Source organism: Bipolaris zeicola (genome assembly GCF_000523435.1).
Source record: "Bipolaris zeicola 26-R-13 unplaced genomic scaffold scaffold_4, whole genome shotgun sequence".
Lineage (NCBI taxonomy): Eukaryota > Fungi > Ascomycota > Dothideomycetes > Pleosporales > Pleosporaceae > Bipolaris > Bipolaris zeicola.
The window spans coordinates 342,373-357,179 of NW_006912053.1; the positions used below are offsets into that span (position 1 = coordinate 342,373).

General features: G+C 49.3%; 8 protein-coding genes across 8 annotated transcripts; 5 read left to right on the forward strand and 3 right to left on the reverse strand.

Annotated features, from left to right (window-relative positions):
* Positions 1-744: 744 nt before the first annotated feature.
* COCCADRAFT_82659 (uncharacterized protein) lies at positions 745-1,794 on the forward strand (the record flags this gene model as incomplete). Its single annotated transcript, XM_007708933.1, has 1 exon — positions 745-1,794. One exon carries the CDS (start codon positions 745-747, stop codon positions 1,792-1,794), a length of 1,050 nt encoding a protein of 349 aa, XP_007707123.1.
* Positions 1,795-3,306: 1,512 nt separating this feature from the next.
* COCCADRAFT_82439 (uncharacterized protein) lies at positions 3,307-4,479 on the forward strand (the record flags this gene model as incomplete). The annotated part of the gene is made up of 1 exon (XM_007708934.1): positions 3,307-4,479. One exon carries the CDS (start codon positions 3,307-3,309, stop codon positions 4,477-4,479), a length of 1,173 nt encoding a protein of 390 aa, XP_007707124.1.
* A 1,177-nt stretch (positions 4,480-5,656) lies between these two features.
* COCCADRAFT_32362 (uncharacterized protein) lies at positions 5,657-6,415 on the forward strand (the record flags this gene model as incomplete). The annotated part of the gene is made up of 1 exon (XM_007708867.1): positions 5,657-6,415. One exon carries the CDS (start codon positions 5,657-5,659, stop codon positions 6,413-6,415), a length of 759 nt encoding a protein of 252 aa, XP_007707057.1.
* A 667-nt stretch (positions 6,416-7,082) lies between these two features.
* Positions 7,083-7,739, forward strand: COCCADRAFT_22031 (uncharacterized protein; the record flags this gene model as incomplete). The annotated part of the gene is made up of 2 exons (XM_007708832.1): positions 7,083-7,163; positions 7,257-7,739. 2 exons carry the CDS (start codon positions 7,083-7,085, stop codon positions 7,737-7,739), a joined length of 564 nt encoding a protein of 187 aa, XP_007707022.1.
* An 87-nt stretch (positions 7,740-7,826) lies between these two features.
* COCCADRAFT_32364 (uncharacterized protein) lies at positions 7,827-8,720 on the reverse strand (the record flags this gene model as incomplete). Its single annotated transcript, XM_007708868.1, has 3 exons — positions 7,827-8,252; positions 8,305-8,628; positions 8,685-8,720. 3 exons carry the CDS (start codon positions 8,718-8,720, stop codon positions 7,827-7,829), a joined length of 786 nt encoding a protein of 261 aa, XP_007707058.1.
* An 878-nt stretch (positions 8,721-9,598) lies between these two features.
* COCCADRAFT_32365 (uncharacterized protein) lies at positions 9,599-11,086 on the reverse strand (the record flags this gene model as incomplete). The annotated part of the gene is made up of 4 exons (XM_007708869.1): positions 9,599-9,756; positions 9,813-9,906; positions 9,969-10,841; positions 10,958-11,086. The coding sequence occupies 4 exons, from the start codon at positions 11,084-11,086 to the stop codon at positions 9,599-9,601; spliced, it is 1,254 nt and encodes a 417-aa protein (XP_007707059.1).
* Positions 11,087-12,080: 994 nt separating this feature from the next.
* Positions 12,081-12,701, reverse strand: COCCADRAFT_82333 (uncharacterized protein; the record flags this gene model as incomplete). Its single annotated transcript, XM_007708935.1, has 3 exons — positions 12,081-12,262; positions 12,357-12,471; positions 12,528-12,701. 3 exons carry the CDS (start codon positions 12,699-12,701, stop codon positions 12,081-12,083), a joined length of 471 nt encoding a protein of 156 aa, XP_007707125.1.
* Positions 12,702-13,045: 344 nt separating this feature from the next.
* On the forward strand, positions 13,046-14,302 carry COCCADRAFT_22034 (uncharacterized protein; the record flags this gene model as incomplete). The annotated part of the gene is made up of 3 exons (XM_007708833.1): positions 13,046-13,456; positions 13,504-13,590; positions 13,643-14,302. The coding sequence occupies 3 exons, from the start codon at positions 13,046-13,048 to the stop codon at positions 14,300-14,302; spliced, it is 1,158 nt and encodes a 385-aa protein (XP_007707023.1).
* Positions 14,303-14,807: the final 505 nt, after the last annotated feature.

Consider the following 14,807-nt stretch of genomic DNA (forward strand, 5'->3'; position numbering starts at 1 on the left):
TCTTTAGATCGTTAGGTATGTTTGACGAAGCAGTGAAGCTGTCAATTAGAGTAAGGGCGATAGAATAGTAGTGAGCTTCATGAAAAGCCAGCAATCAGTCTGAGCTCGAATATCCAAGTGGAATTTTTGAACTTAATTGAATTCCAATTCAACAAACTAAGCCATAGTAGTGAACAGTCGGAAGATAGACATTGAGTGTTTTTCGGGTGGAAACAAATTCCCATTTGGAGTATGGTTGGCGCTGGACAAGGTCTTGTGGAGAGGGGAGGCTCTCCTTTTAAATAGCTAAAATTAACACTAGCAGACCCAAGTAAAAGTGGGTTGTATTGTAGAACTAACGGCAATGAACACATTGGCATGATACGTTGTTGTCAATTCAGTCATGGTTCTAGTCGTGTCTAAAATGTTCTCCACGTCCCCTGACATATCGTGTTCCAATAATCTCCACGACATGACAGCTCACGGAATTACGTCATGCAATTTTAGATATAAGTCGCTGACGAAGAGTCACTCTCAGGCAACCCAGCCTAAAACAATGTGTATGATCCACTCATGTTGTAGAGTCATGATCTGAACGTACGGATTGGTAATACATCTCGCGCTTGGACCGGAATCTAACACCGAACAGCGAAGAGAACTCAAGCATACGGACAAAATCGCTAGTGCAACGTCCAAAGTCGCACGTACACACATATACTTAATAACTAAGCATCCGAAAATACCATTCCACAAACTCTGCCTCCAATGCCCGCATTCGACCCCATCCCGCAAACAAGCCAGGCGCGTCTTGACGCATCGCTCCCCGACGCGCCACTCGACATAGCAACGCTACTAGCCCACCCGTCAACACCAACCTCCGAAAAGCCCAAAACAGTCCTCTACCTAGCCTACGGCTCCAACCTCTGCAACGAAACCTTCCGCGGCGCGCGCGGCATCCGCCCCCTCTCGCAAATCAACGTCGTAGTCCCCTCACTACGCCTAACCTTCGACCTACCCGGAGTCCCCTACAAAGAGCCGTGCTTCGCAAACACCGCGCGGCGCACATCCTCCGCACAGAAATACCATAAAGATGCGTGGCACAAGGGTCTCGTGGGCGTGGTGTACGAAGTCACGCTGTCAGACTATGCGCACATAATTGCTACAGAAGGTGGCGGGAGCGCCTACGCAGATATACTGGTTGATTGCCATGTGTTGGACAAAGGGGAGGATACGGTTCCCACAGTACCGACGTCGAAGCCGTTTAAAGCGCATACGCTGTTTGCGTCCTCAGAAGACAACGACCGCATTGTGAGACCGGATCCTAGCTATGCGCAGCCGTCGGCTAGGTATCTCAAGTTGATAACGGATGGGGCGCTCGAGTGCGAGTTGCCAGGAGAGTATCGGGAGTATCTACATGGAATACGGCCGTTTAGGATCACGAGTAAGAAGCAGGAGGTGGGCAAAGCGCTGTTTTTGAGTATTTGGATGCCGTTTGTGTTGTTTGTATTTGCGCTGGGGAGGAAGTTTTCAGACGAGAATGGGCGCGCGCCCGCATGGCTGGCGAAGTTGAGTGCAATGGTGTTTTCGGGCATGTGGACGAGTTATGATGCGGTTTTCAAGCCTGTGTTTGGTGAGGGAGAAAGGACGGTTGGGGACGATGCGCTGGGAGAGATGGATTCGAGTACATGGGAAGCTCTGTCTACACGGCAAGAGGCAGAAAAGGAATCTTTGTTGGAGGAGTCTGTACAAAACATGTACACGGCTCAGATGGCTGTACAAAGACCCTCGTGCGGGGATGGTGTGGCATTGCGTTGAAGCTACTCTTCTGGTATAAGAAGCTCTTGATTTGATTACAACGAAACGGCAGATCATATTTCAGGATATGGAACATAGATTAGAAGCAACAATGCAAGCCGCATGGCAAAACTATGAGCAAGCATGTTAGCCATTGGTTAATAGTGATATGATGCGTGGTGTAGACACTACAACGCATTCAGAGGCAGGCAGGGCATGCGGCGGGCTCATGGACCAGTAACTATATGTGGAAATGGCTCGGTTTTTGGCCTACAGTAGTGCCACGCTTCTCTGTATGTATACTTTAAACCATCTCCAGTACCAGGTGGGACACCTCAGTGTGCCGCTCGTCTTGTGAAGCCACTCAGAAAATCCATTGTACAGTTACACGGAATGTCGATGCTTGCCCTTTCTTCTTCTCCAAACAACTAGCATTTATTCTCCCCCGTTTTACTGTTACACCACCATTATCATTAAGCTTTTTCTTGTATTCCACCAGTCTCTCAAGCATTCCGGCTTTGATGCTATAGTTTGATCATCAAGCTACAGACGGTTGATATACAATATTTGTATACTTTTTTGTGAAGTATATTTACATTCACCGTACCGCAGATTTGCAGCTTCCTTACAACACTTTCTAAAGACTCATATCTCAATTCGTATCTTTTCATAGTCTTCTGCGAACGCTATGCTTCGCAAAAGTACATCGCATCAGTCCGTCTGGGATCATTCGTCCCCCTCACGAAATTATCACTGCTGCGAGTGTAACCGTTCGGCCCGGCTCGTGTTGATTGTCGATGCTACACTGAAGTTGCTTCACGTTCGTGCAAAGGACTACAAGCCTCTTGTTGTCTGTAGTTGTGCATGTCATACCCGGATCAACGCACGGCGAAGATCTGCGTAGGATGCTGTGTCTGGTCTCGAGAATTGTTTGTTGGAACATCACTTGAAATACGAAGTTCTGGGTGGTTGGAGGGTATGAAGGATGATTGGATACTAAAAAAGATGTTTCCTGTGGTGATTTTGGATAGATAAAATTATTTTATATGTTTTTCGGTGGTATAAAGGCAATCAATGAAGTTTTCTCCTTGCAAGCTCCACTATGCTTATGTTTCTATCTTACTCACCTTTTCTCTCCCCGTGTGTACACTTTCAGATCATTGAATCGAGTTACAATTGTACTTTTCATATCAGTGGGGCTCACGCAAGATAAATTAGGCTGTGTATAGCAGCAGTGAAGACGCAAACGTACAATGTTGCATCACTCACTAGGCCACTCACAATCACCTCATTGTAAAAAAAACCTCCTTCACTGCACATTTTTCTCGACACTCATCCCCTTATATATATCTATCCATAATACTACACAGCTGTACTGTATGTTAATCAACAACAGCAGATAGAAACAGTCTCATTGGCAACTGAAAGTAACAGGCTGGCCTTCTTGGATCTGCAGCCACACAAGAAATCATGGATCCCTCACAAGCCTACAGTGTCGACTCCGACAGCCCACCACGTTCGAGTCAAGAAACGATGCGCCCCAAGAAGAAAGGCTTTCACCACAAGAAGGAAGAGCGTCAGAACCCCGTACCGGGCTCGACAAACATCTGTTTGAATGCTCCAGGCGCTTCTCCCCTGACTACAGACGAGGAGCACTTACGAATTCAAGAAACGGCCGCTGGAAGCTCTGAAGACGAGAGGTATGCTGGCTTGATGCACCCCCTCGACATGATGGAAGGAAGCTTCAAGTACGCTAGACTGCCGCTGACACCAAAAATTTCTGGCAGTGTCGCACGCGGGCGCGTTATGGCGGCAAGTCGACTGCGAAATTTCAAGGTGCAACAACTACCTCTTAGAGGACGCTCCAAATATACAGAGACTCCAGCAGAGTTGGTTCCAGGCCCGCCAGCAAACACAGTCACTTTTATCGACGAAGAGAACGAGCCGTCCGATTCAATTGGCAAATGGCGCTGTTGCAAGTGCGGCGACAGTCACGATATCTACAGCGTCGCACATGGCCAACATCCTGTCAGTGTCCTGAACTGCAACTGCATGCACGGCTCCTGCTCCAAATGTACACTGGAAGGTTTGATGAAACAATTCGTACCCATGATCGAGCCAGAAGTCGTGCACCTATCAGAGGACGCAAACAAGGCCGTACGCTTCGGCGTATTCTGCGATGGCTGTGGTCAATCCTGGCGCGCGCAAAAGGTCAATGACGACGCGAACAAGAAGGCAGCAATCAAAGCAGCCTTGACACGAATATCCGCGATCCCCAGACGCCTCAACAAGCGCGATCCACACCCTCTCAAGAACATGCGGGCCTCAAGGTCAATGGATCACCTCCTCCATCCTTGCACCCCTTGCGCCACAATGGCAACCTCCAAGTCCGCCCTCAACCTCCGCGCACTCTCCAACGAGATGCAGAAAGAACACGGCGAGCAGGCAGAGCTGGTCTCTGTCCGGTTCACGGGTATCAGGTGCGACTGTGGTATGATGACTGACTCCAACTCGCTTTGCTTCCAGATTGTCGACCCGCCTAGAGACTTTTACAGAGTCCAGTTTATGAAGCAGATGGCTGGACGTCGAGTCGCTGGCTTTGGTACCACGCCAGAGGACAAGGTGAAAGGCCATGGAACGCCGGTTCTAGTCTTGAGAGGCTATATTCGCCACCCGAATCCGCTCATGAGCAGCCCTGTCTCGTAGTGTGGCGTTGTTGCAAGTAGGTCCGAAGAAAGGTGGATCTGAAAGACTGGCTTTATTGTGCATTGCGCCGAATACTAGGGGTTGTAAGATGATTGGGACTAGGCAAGCCGTCTAAGTACTTGCCCTTTCTCTCTTGGATTACACCGGTCTGGAGTAGTCTCCCGAGTACTTGGCGTAGATATTCGTCAAGGATACTGTAGGCATCAATTAATTAAGGAAAAAAGATGCTCAAAATGACTGCCTTTCGGCTGAATTGGGTTTCTGTGACTGTTTTACCCCAGATGATGTTCCGTGTGCACGGTAGCACAGCCTCAGGCGTTCCATTGCGTGAACACAGTGTTCGCATGCGCGTGTCTGCCATCGGGCTTTGTTTGAATCATTATGGTCCTTATGACCTTCTCAGGCATTTGTTAGTTTTATCAAAGGAATTGCTGCCTCGTTGTGTAGCTGAGACTGTTTCGGCGCTGATTGTGCATATGTGCTTGAACTCAGGCATCAGCCGTCATCCTCGCTGTCGTGATGTTACCTTCAGGCACAGCCAGGTCGTCAGCATCCAGATGCTTGTAATTTGATAGCACTTGCCTATTATGGGTGTAGGCTGAGGCGCTGAAAACATGGAGTCGCTGACATCTAAACGGTCATATTACAAGCGCTTTAGACGCTTGTTCAGGCACCGGGGTACACTACTAGTACTAGTATGTGGCGGTGCAAGGCGTGACGCTCAGCAACCAAGCGCTTAATCGCATCAGCACCATCATCTAGATAAATCGGTGAATCGCCGTGCGCCATTGTTAACAACACCCTTTGTCGCTTTGACATCAAAAAAGTTTCACGTTTCAAACACTATCAACAAACATTTGTCTATATAGTCATTGTCCAGTTTGCCCCATTGTGTACTCAAGCAAATGTCACTAGCCAAGTATGATCTCGTGCCCCACCAAGATCCCAGTACATAACCCTAGACACTCCAACTTACATTCACAAACTCAGACTCCAGCTTCCGCGACAAACCCCATCTTGCACCTTATTACCTCGAGCAGCCACTTCTCCAGCGCATCCGGAAGTACCGTTTGCTATAAAGAAATTAGTACACCAGTTGAGCCATAACCTAGCCGCCAAGGATCCAGCTCCTACATCAACACCAGCCATGGTCTTTGGAAAAGACATCATCGATAAAATGCGCGGCAAAAAGACCGAGCCTGAACCAGAGTCTGAACCTCAAACCAATATCCCACAAGGCGTAGACATCGACCAAGACGTCGAAGACGTCAAAAACCAACTCCCCCCTCTACCCCCAAACCTGCCCACCCGCCACAAGGACTTTGTACACTGCGTACCGCCCGAAGCGCCTACATACCGCAAATTCAGCGTCTTCACCGCCGGCAGCATAGAAATGGGCAATGCCGTCCAGTGGCAAAAGCACATGGTCAAACTGCTCTCCCACCTCCCCATCACAGTCTGCAACCCGCGCCGCGGCCATTGGAACCCGCACATTACGCCGCAGGCCCGCGACAAGGACTTCAAAGACCAGGTCGAGTGGGAGCTCGCTGCACTCGAGCAGGTCGATGTCATTTGCTTCTTCTTTGACGTCACGACAAAGAGTCCCGTGTCGCTGCTTGAATTGGGTCTGTGGGCTGGCTCCGGGAAAGTGGTCGTGTGCTGTGGCGAAGGGTACTGGAAGGGCGGCAATGTGGAGCTGACGTGTGAGCGCTACGATATTCCCCTGGTCAAGTCGTTTGAGGAGCTAGTGCCGGCGGTGGAGAAGATGCTGATTGAGAAGGGTATGGTGCTTGATGCTAATGGTGATTTGGTGGGGGAGAACGTGCACGTTGACAAGGAGAAGCCGAAGAAGAAGGCGCAGCTTGAGGCTGAGAAGGAGGATTTGCAGAAGCAGATTGATGCGCTTCAGGCACAGCTGGCCGAGTCGAAGCTGTGACTTTTTTTAGGGGATTTCCTTGTTTTTCCATTTCTTAACTTGCTTTTCACTGCATTCACGGTACGAGTCAATTGGGCGGCAGGCTATTTGAGCGCGTCTTATTCAAGGCGATCATGGGTGGCTTTTTTTTTCATTTCACGTCTGGTCTATACCCTTGCATGTAGCATTCCTCTCAGTTAGACGTCGTGTCAATATTTCCAAATCACCCTTTTCCCACTAAGAAAATGCATCTGGAACTGAGTTCGCCATGTAGTAGCAAATTTAACGTGCATCCACTCGTAGCGGAACAGCACCTGTGACGGAACACTATTATCCTCGCACCTACTTTGCACATGCCCACATGATAGTAAGCATTTATTTGGACTGTACAATCAAACTTCTACTTTTTCTACATCTAGTACCAGCTTTCAAATAGAAAATTACAAGCCTTTTGGTGGCGTATCTACTCGTTCTATTCGCGATGACTGTCCACCCCTTAATTGTTAACCCCTTTGCGATAATACCAGATAACATGAGCTCAACTCTCGGGGCCCTGGAAAGTGGCAAAAACTGCTAAAGCCTGATATGCCAGGCTTACAGCTAGTGGGAATCTAGGGAGAAGGAGAAGAAAAGTATCTCCATTGGGGTACCAGATTTGCCGTGCGCCACAGGATGGGCCAAAGCCGGAATGTTTCCGTACAACCCGGATAGAGTCCTCAGAACTATCACTAAACTAGAGATCGCCGTGCCGGACCATACCGCCACCGAAGTCAGTAAACAGTGACCGCAAAATGAGGTAGTCCAAACACCAGCAACACCAACCTCCTCCGAAGAGCTGGTGGTGCTCCTGAATCAGATCAAGCCAGAACCGCATGATGAGGCAAGCAAACAGCGAAAGCAGAGGCTTATAAAGAAGTTCGGCAATGCTGCAGAAAAGTCTTTCGCTAGGGAGGCACTCGATCAAGACCACATTCAGTTCCTTGCGCAGAAGAACAACGAAGCTAAAACCCGCCGAGCAACGAAGTCGGCCATTCTTAGTGTGGCAAGGGTGGTGACATTTGAAGATCTCCGGGACGAACGGGCAAAGCGTACTGAGAAAGCAGCTGCCAAAGCAGCTAAGGGCAAGGCGAAGCCTGGTAGGAAACCAAAGAGTACACCATTGCATCCAGGAGAAGCAACTGCGAGTAAGGGCACGCGTGGCAGAAGGACCAAATTTGCTGTGCCAGAGCAAGGCCCTCAATCAGAACTAATATATGATGTGTCTATGCAAGCAAGCGGCACAAAGGTCGTAGAGGAGGCCATCGCAGGTGAACCTTGGAGGGCTCCAGTAGCGAAAATGTGGTAGGCACTTATGGTCCTCAAGGTCAGGTAGATAATACGAAGGGCGCAGCGTAAACATAAAGTCAAGTACGAGTCTGTGAATGCCGAGGGTCTACATGATTTCCGCAAGGACATTTAGTAAGACTTTGTTGTCTATCCGGCAACCCTCGGTTGGTGTGACACCATGTTTGTATCCAGCGCGAAGCTTAAGATTCAAGTCTGCAGCGCTGTAGCCTTTTAGATTACTCTTTAGAACGAGCGAAAAAGCCCATGAACAGAGCGTGGTCGTGTCTGATACATCGTCTGCAGTGACTGCGTTGCTGAGTGCTTCTGTCATCAAAGCATCCATAGTCACCTGACCAAATTGCTCTATGTGGGAAGAGGCGGAGGCAGCATGAAAGTCAGAAAACTCCCATGGTAGAGGTACATCGATTTGCGCCAAGTATAAGAATGCTCGTTTCGAGGTCGAAACATCTGCGGATTGGCCAGCTGTATGTTGAGGTTGTTCTTCGTGGGCTGCAGTAGGTGGCATGTGTGGCTGGTCGAGATCAGATATCGAGCAAAGTACAAGTGTTGTAGGATCTACATACCTCCAGTCTGTCCAGCGAGGGATTGGGAGCTGAACAATATTTGGATACAGCATGATCATCTCCCAGCGGCGGCCACGAGATATCCGGAGCCATTCGAACAGCATTACTGTAAGCGTCGAGAACCTCATTGCGCAATCCCAGGGCCTGCAGGAGCCGCTTCAACGATCTGTTTTCTGAAGCAAGCTCCTCAAGCTTCTGTTTAGTTGTAGTTTCAAAACCCATGCCTTCGTATTGACGGATCTTGTCTTCGAGGCTTGCAATGTATTCTTTTTGTCGCGCGCGACAGCGGCGTTGGTTGTTACGGATGCGCTCTAGATCTGTAGCCTGTTCTCCAAGTTCAGTACTCACGCAAGAAGCTGGGATGCCATGATCGACCGCACCTTGCCTTTCACAGCAGAGCTCTTGTTGCTCCCCATTTCAAGTTTTGGCAGTACTGAAGTGGCTGCCTGGAAGGCCTGCTACTAAGGGTTCTTACACTCTTTTCGTCGGCGAACAAGATTAGACACTCAAAAGACGCCAATTTTCGCCCAATTCAAAATCGGACATATGTTGTTGCAGCTCAAACAGGGTTGGATCATACGTAGTAAGTCGTAAACCATGGCGTCAGTAGCCGAGAGTGCCAAGATCCGCCAACTTAATAGTTTTGGCCTGTCAACGATTGAGTCCCTGTTCAGCGCATCGCTGACCGACAATGTTTATGAGGTCCCGCATCGACGAGCCCTCAGGTCGAAACAACATTGATTCTCGTGCAAATTACTTACAGACCCTCGGTATGCCCTAGGGGCATAACGGCAAACTAGCACACGCGACAGGTGAATGCTAAGAGGAGACTGAGGGTATTATGGTTGCAAGGCATGGGACAAACGTACTTCTACGAATCTCGAAACTACGCTCTACACAACAGACTTCGAGTACGGCACACACGCAGAAAGACAATTCGAAGACCCGAACACAAACAAACACGTCACTTCCAGAGGCAGAATGTATATAGTCGTAGATAGAAGCCAGACAACGCAGGGACGGGGCAACAGCGGGTCATACCATTGTTATGATGAAGTGAGGCGGTGTTGATAGACTCAGCAGCGTGTCGGCTATCTGCGGAGCCTTTGCATCTGGGCATAGTCTCGCGGCTGAAACTGAGTAGGATGAACCAAACAACTATACTCACAGGAGCTGAACGAAATCCAAAACATAACAGCAAGGCCGATTGAATCGTTCATAGAGCATGTCAAGAACTTCGTACTCCCACACCGGGTATTAGTTTGTATCATAGCTCAAGATATATCCGAGGGCACTAGGCCAAACGATCCTGTGGCTGGCGACCTTTCACTCTACGAAGTTGGAACATAAACCCGCTCGCTATTACATATGAAATGCCAGCAAAAATCTGAGTGTAGAGATACTCCTTAGAGGAAGAAGACCGTCGGAGTTTCAATGCAATGCCTTCAGAGACTGACCAGTGCTGTTAGCTGAAAGATTCCAAAGATGGTCATCTAATCAAGACATACCAACAGTAGGAACTATTATTGCAGCCCAAGACAGAGACAACAACGATTGCAAGTTCTTTATCCCAGCAACCTCAACGCAGAGCGGACCTATAGTCTGCGTATGATGATGTTAGCGCATGCACCGCAGATTGAGAAGGTTCGGCACTCCTAGCGTACCATCCAAAAGACTCCAACGATAGCCCCACAGAGGGTTGAAAAAACCACTGTGAGCGCAAAAGATGTAGCCGGAAGCCAGAATATAAAGCATAAAAGACCACACAGCAAAGTCAGAACACCTGCCGTATCGATTCGGCTCCATCTGTCGCTGAGTATGCCAATGATTGGTCGTCCGACTGCTGTGCCGACGTTCAACAAACCAATCACGTCCGTAGCCTGGGCTCTGGTAAGGCCTATAGACAGAGCAAAGTCGGACAAGGAGAACAGAAGGACTATACATCCTAGCATGCTGATGAAAGCCCAAACAAGCAGCAGTATCACGTCGTATCGACGGAGGAGTTGGGCGTCGAATCCACGCTGAGAAGGTCGGATCACATCGTTTCGGTCCCGTATTGCTATTATTGCGGCAAGATTGGCGGCAAATGCGATTATTCCCGTGATGCGTAGAGCCCAACCGATGGTAAAACGCTGAATGATAGCCTCTGTGCCCCACGCAAAGGCAGCACCGCCAACGCCTGAGCCCGCAGCGCTGATTCCGTTGGCTAAGCTGCGCCTTCGAACGAACCACTGCGAAAGGATGGGAAGGCTGGGAATGTATAAAAAGCCAATGCCACAGCCGATAAGAACGCCCTGACAGGCATGCAATTGCCATACTCGTGTGGCGAAAGAGGCTGCAATGAAGCCGCCGCTTTGGAAGATTAAGCCAGCAACCATTGTCACGTGTATCCCAAATCTCCGAGTTAGAATAGTAACAATAGGTGCTATAAGCATAGCTATTGCAAAGTTGAAGCCGCCAGTAAACGCATAGTCCCAAGTGGATGCACCCGGGAAGATGTCGTCAGCCAAGTAGTGTGAAAGGTAGATGCCGTATGCCTAGACCGACGAGTTAGTACGACTGCTACCTGTGAGTGAAGCACTATTGGCATAACAAGAGTATAGGATGCAGAAATAAGCTATCTAAAGCATTATTGAAGAAAGTGTAAGATTACCGAGACAGTGCCCCAAGTGAAGCAGTTGATTGTGAAACAGGCGGCTACACAGATCCAGCCATATCCACCGTCCGGAGGAGCCTCTTCGTTTGCACTGTCATGTTCGCTTATGTTATCGAACTCGTTCATGTTTGCAGATGGTGAGTCAATGGATTGAGTGGCTATTCGATTTTGCGTAAGCCAAATCAGATGAGAGACTGTGCGAAGTGATTGCAGGCACCCGGGGTGTTCTAGAGTGGTTAAATAGAAGTGGTATTTAGCATGTCACCAGCTCGTTGCAACATGTCACTTCTGCAGCAAGGGTGCGCTACAGCTGTAGTCTGCGGCTTAGCGAGCTCTACAAGTGATTGCTCCGTACATAGCTACTCGCTATTGTATCTATCCTCTACGCTCGAATTTAAATCAGATTTGAATTGGCTTTACATACAAAACTATGGTATTGTACAGAACATTTTATAGCGTCCTAATCAGCGTGGACACCAAACAAACTATTAGATCTCCCCCCCTGCTGATCACATCTCGGTTAAAGAGACACCATTCTGCGTGCCTAATAACCTCGCTTTCTTCTCCTTGATCCTCCTCTCCTCTCTTTCGCTATACCGATCCCCGAAAAGATCGAAATGTGGCCGCATTACCAAGGTGTATCTCACAAATTCTTCCATACAGTCAACTAGCCTATCTCTGTTCCCGCTGGGCATAAGCCTGCTCCCTCCTTCGTCTGCATTTTCCTCTGTAAATTGCGTGTAAGCCATAGGGATTGAGCTCTGGTTCGGGATGGCGAACATGCGCATCCACCGTCCGAGGACGCGCAGAGAGTTTACAGTGTTGAAAGACTGAGATCCACCGGAGACCTGCTATCACCAGTATTTCGCCAACGCCTGAGCCCGATCCAGAACACAGACGGCGTATTTCATCAGCTTCTCGATCTGCGTTCATTTGAGAAGAGAAAGGCTGCGCGAAAATCCGGTACGATACCCAAACGGGTATAGCTTACCATCGTCACACTGTTCCACGTTTGCGCATTGCACCAAATGTCTGAATTCTTGATTCTGGTCCGCATTCAACTACCCCTTTCCTGTGTAGCATAGCTAGCTTCTGTAAAGACTGAGACCGTCATCAGACCTCAAGATTGCGACCAGACCTTAGCATCGTATTCTGTCATCCACTGGATGTACTCATCGCCTGCCGTTGCCCATCCTTTCACGCCCTCCGCTAGCGCGAGGCTCTCCATCTGCTCATCCCTTTGATCTGCAATGTAGTCGGCGAACCAACCAGCGGCACGGTTGCCACGTCCTTTCGAGGAAGCTAGAATGCGACAAACCTAGTTAATCTCATGGACATGTTTGGGAAGGCGCTTCTTGGTGCCAATCCGCTACGAAACTACTAGAAGGGAACATACAGCAATACCAGATTATTTTACAGAGGCCTGCGTCCTTGAAGAGCTTGTACAAAGTCGGTATAGCAGGGTACAAGCTCTGCGCAGGAAGGTTGATTGAATCACGGATGGTGCCGCCCTGACTTTAGTTAGCTCTTTCCACAGAAGGGCAAGGTGACGGTCAATCTTGTGTACCTCATGGTCGTTGCGACGCAAATCGATGAGAATGTAGTTTCTGCTGGAAGTCTCTGCGCTCTGTTTAATCATGTCGAGAACAACCTCTCGACGAATAGTGGCAGCCGTATTTCGGGGTGCTGGATATGCAGCATGCCATGGCGGGGGCGGACCTGTGATGCTTGCGGTAGCCATTGTTTGAAAATGTTTGGAGAATTTACGAGGGACCTTAAGGATCATCGTGTGAAGACGTTCTGGGACCATTAATAATGTTATGCAAGAACAACCGCCCCCGTGTATCCGCACAAGCAAGTTCGTGCTGGTAAGTCACTGCTGGACGATGATTGGACAAGACCGAAGCTACCTTTGCAGCCTTCCTACGTGTGCTATTGTCATCTGCGACCTCGGACATAAGAAGGAGCTCTCCTGGACCCGACTATCATCTTTGTTAACTTCAAATACTTGTGGAGGCCAGCTAGTAGCATCTCTGTTATTTACAACAACACATCTCCCCGCGACAACCTTCAAAAGCAATTAATATGACGTTATCGTCAACGGAAGGGCCCAAACCCATCAACATCGAATCTGCCTGTCCTCCCAACGACGCGGATCTCGAGAAGCTGCAGCTCGAGGAGCAGATAGCAGTGAAGAAGGGCTCCGTGATCAAGGGACTAGGTTGGCTGGACCGCTTCCTTGCGGTGTGGATCCTTCTTGCTATGATTATCGGTGTCCTTCTAGGGAACTTTGTCGAAGAAACAGGGCCAGCGCTACAGAAGGGCAAGTTCGTTGGCGTGTCAATCCCGATAGCTGTGGGCTTGCTCGTTATGATGTATCCGATTCTTTGCAAAGTCCGCTACGAGACGCTGCACAGCCTCTTTCGAACTCGCGCTCTCTGGATCCAGATTGGGTTCAGTATATTCATGAACTGGATTGTCGCCCCACTCCTTATGGTGCGTCTCACCTCCCGTTCAACCCAGCTTCGACTAACACACTATAGCTCGGTCTTGCGTGGGCGTTCTTACCCGACAGGAGCGACTTGCGGATAGGACTGGTCTTAGTTGGTCTGGCGAGATGCATCGCCATGGTAAGCTCATACATCCCTTCTTCCTTTGCAATACAGTGCTGACATTCACTAGGTTCTAATCTGGAACGGACTTGCAGGTGGTGACGATGAATACTGTGCCATTCTAGTGGCAGTCAACTCCATTCTCCAGATGATACTCTACGCTCCGCTCGCCATCCTTTTCATCAAGGTCATCAGCCGCGAAACTGGGACCGTCGCCGTCTCCTATGATCAGGTCGCCACAAGCGTTGCAGTATTCCTCGGCATCCCCTTGGGCGCTGCGATCTTTACGCGCCTCATACTGCGGAAGCTGATTGGCGCGGAGTGGTACGAAAAGGTGTTTCTGAAGTGGCTGGCTCCGTGGTCACTCGTCGGCCTTCTCTACACCATCCTCGTTCTCTTCGCCTCTCAGGGTCGCCAGGTGATCCACCAAATCGTCTCCGTCGTTCGAGTCGCCGCACCACTCATCGTGTACTTCATGGTCATCTTCTTCTTCACGCTATTCGTATGCAACAAGCTCGGATATGGATACAAACTGGGGGCAACGCAAAGCTTCACAGCTGCAAGTAACAATTTTGAGCTCGCGATTGCCGTCGCTGTTGCCACGTATGGTCCTGACAGCGACCAGGCACTTGCTGCTACTGTCGGGCCTCTCATCGAGGTACCCGTGTTGATCGGATTGGTTTATCTAGTGAGGTGGATGGGTAGCAGATGGGCCTGGAAGAGTGTTTAGTGCATATAGATATGTGTAGCAACAGTTCTCTAATTTACAGGAGGAAATTTTTGTCTTCCCCCGGTATGGCTAGATCACAGCGTGACGTTAACTCAGTGCGGGGCAGTGCTGAGGCTCAGCACAAACATAATCCCGCATCTCACTGTATCTGAAGTGGGTGGCATCTGCGATAGGCGCGTGCGTTGTGGGAGGCGCAGATTTGACAGTCGTGGTGGCCGCAGTCCTCGTCAACGTATCGGATTCGGGTGCATCGGGTTGTGATTGCTGCGGTTCAGCGCGAAAGCTTTCTCGTAAGTCTGACCTGAAACTAACATTAGGGCTGGAAGTATTTGACATGCGTGTACGTTGAGCTTATGTAATATAGATTACGATAACGTGTTCCACCAGTAAGCGGCCCACCCCAGTAAGTGGCCCACCCCACCAAACTTGACCTGACGTTCTACGCAATTGAGTCACAACAACGTAATAAAATAAGATAAAACTTGAAAAATATAATTTATTATCT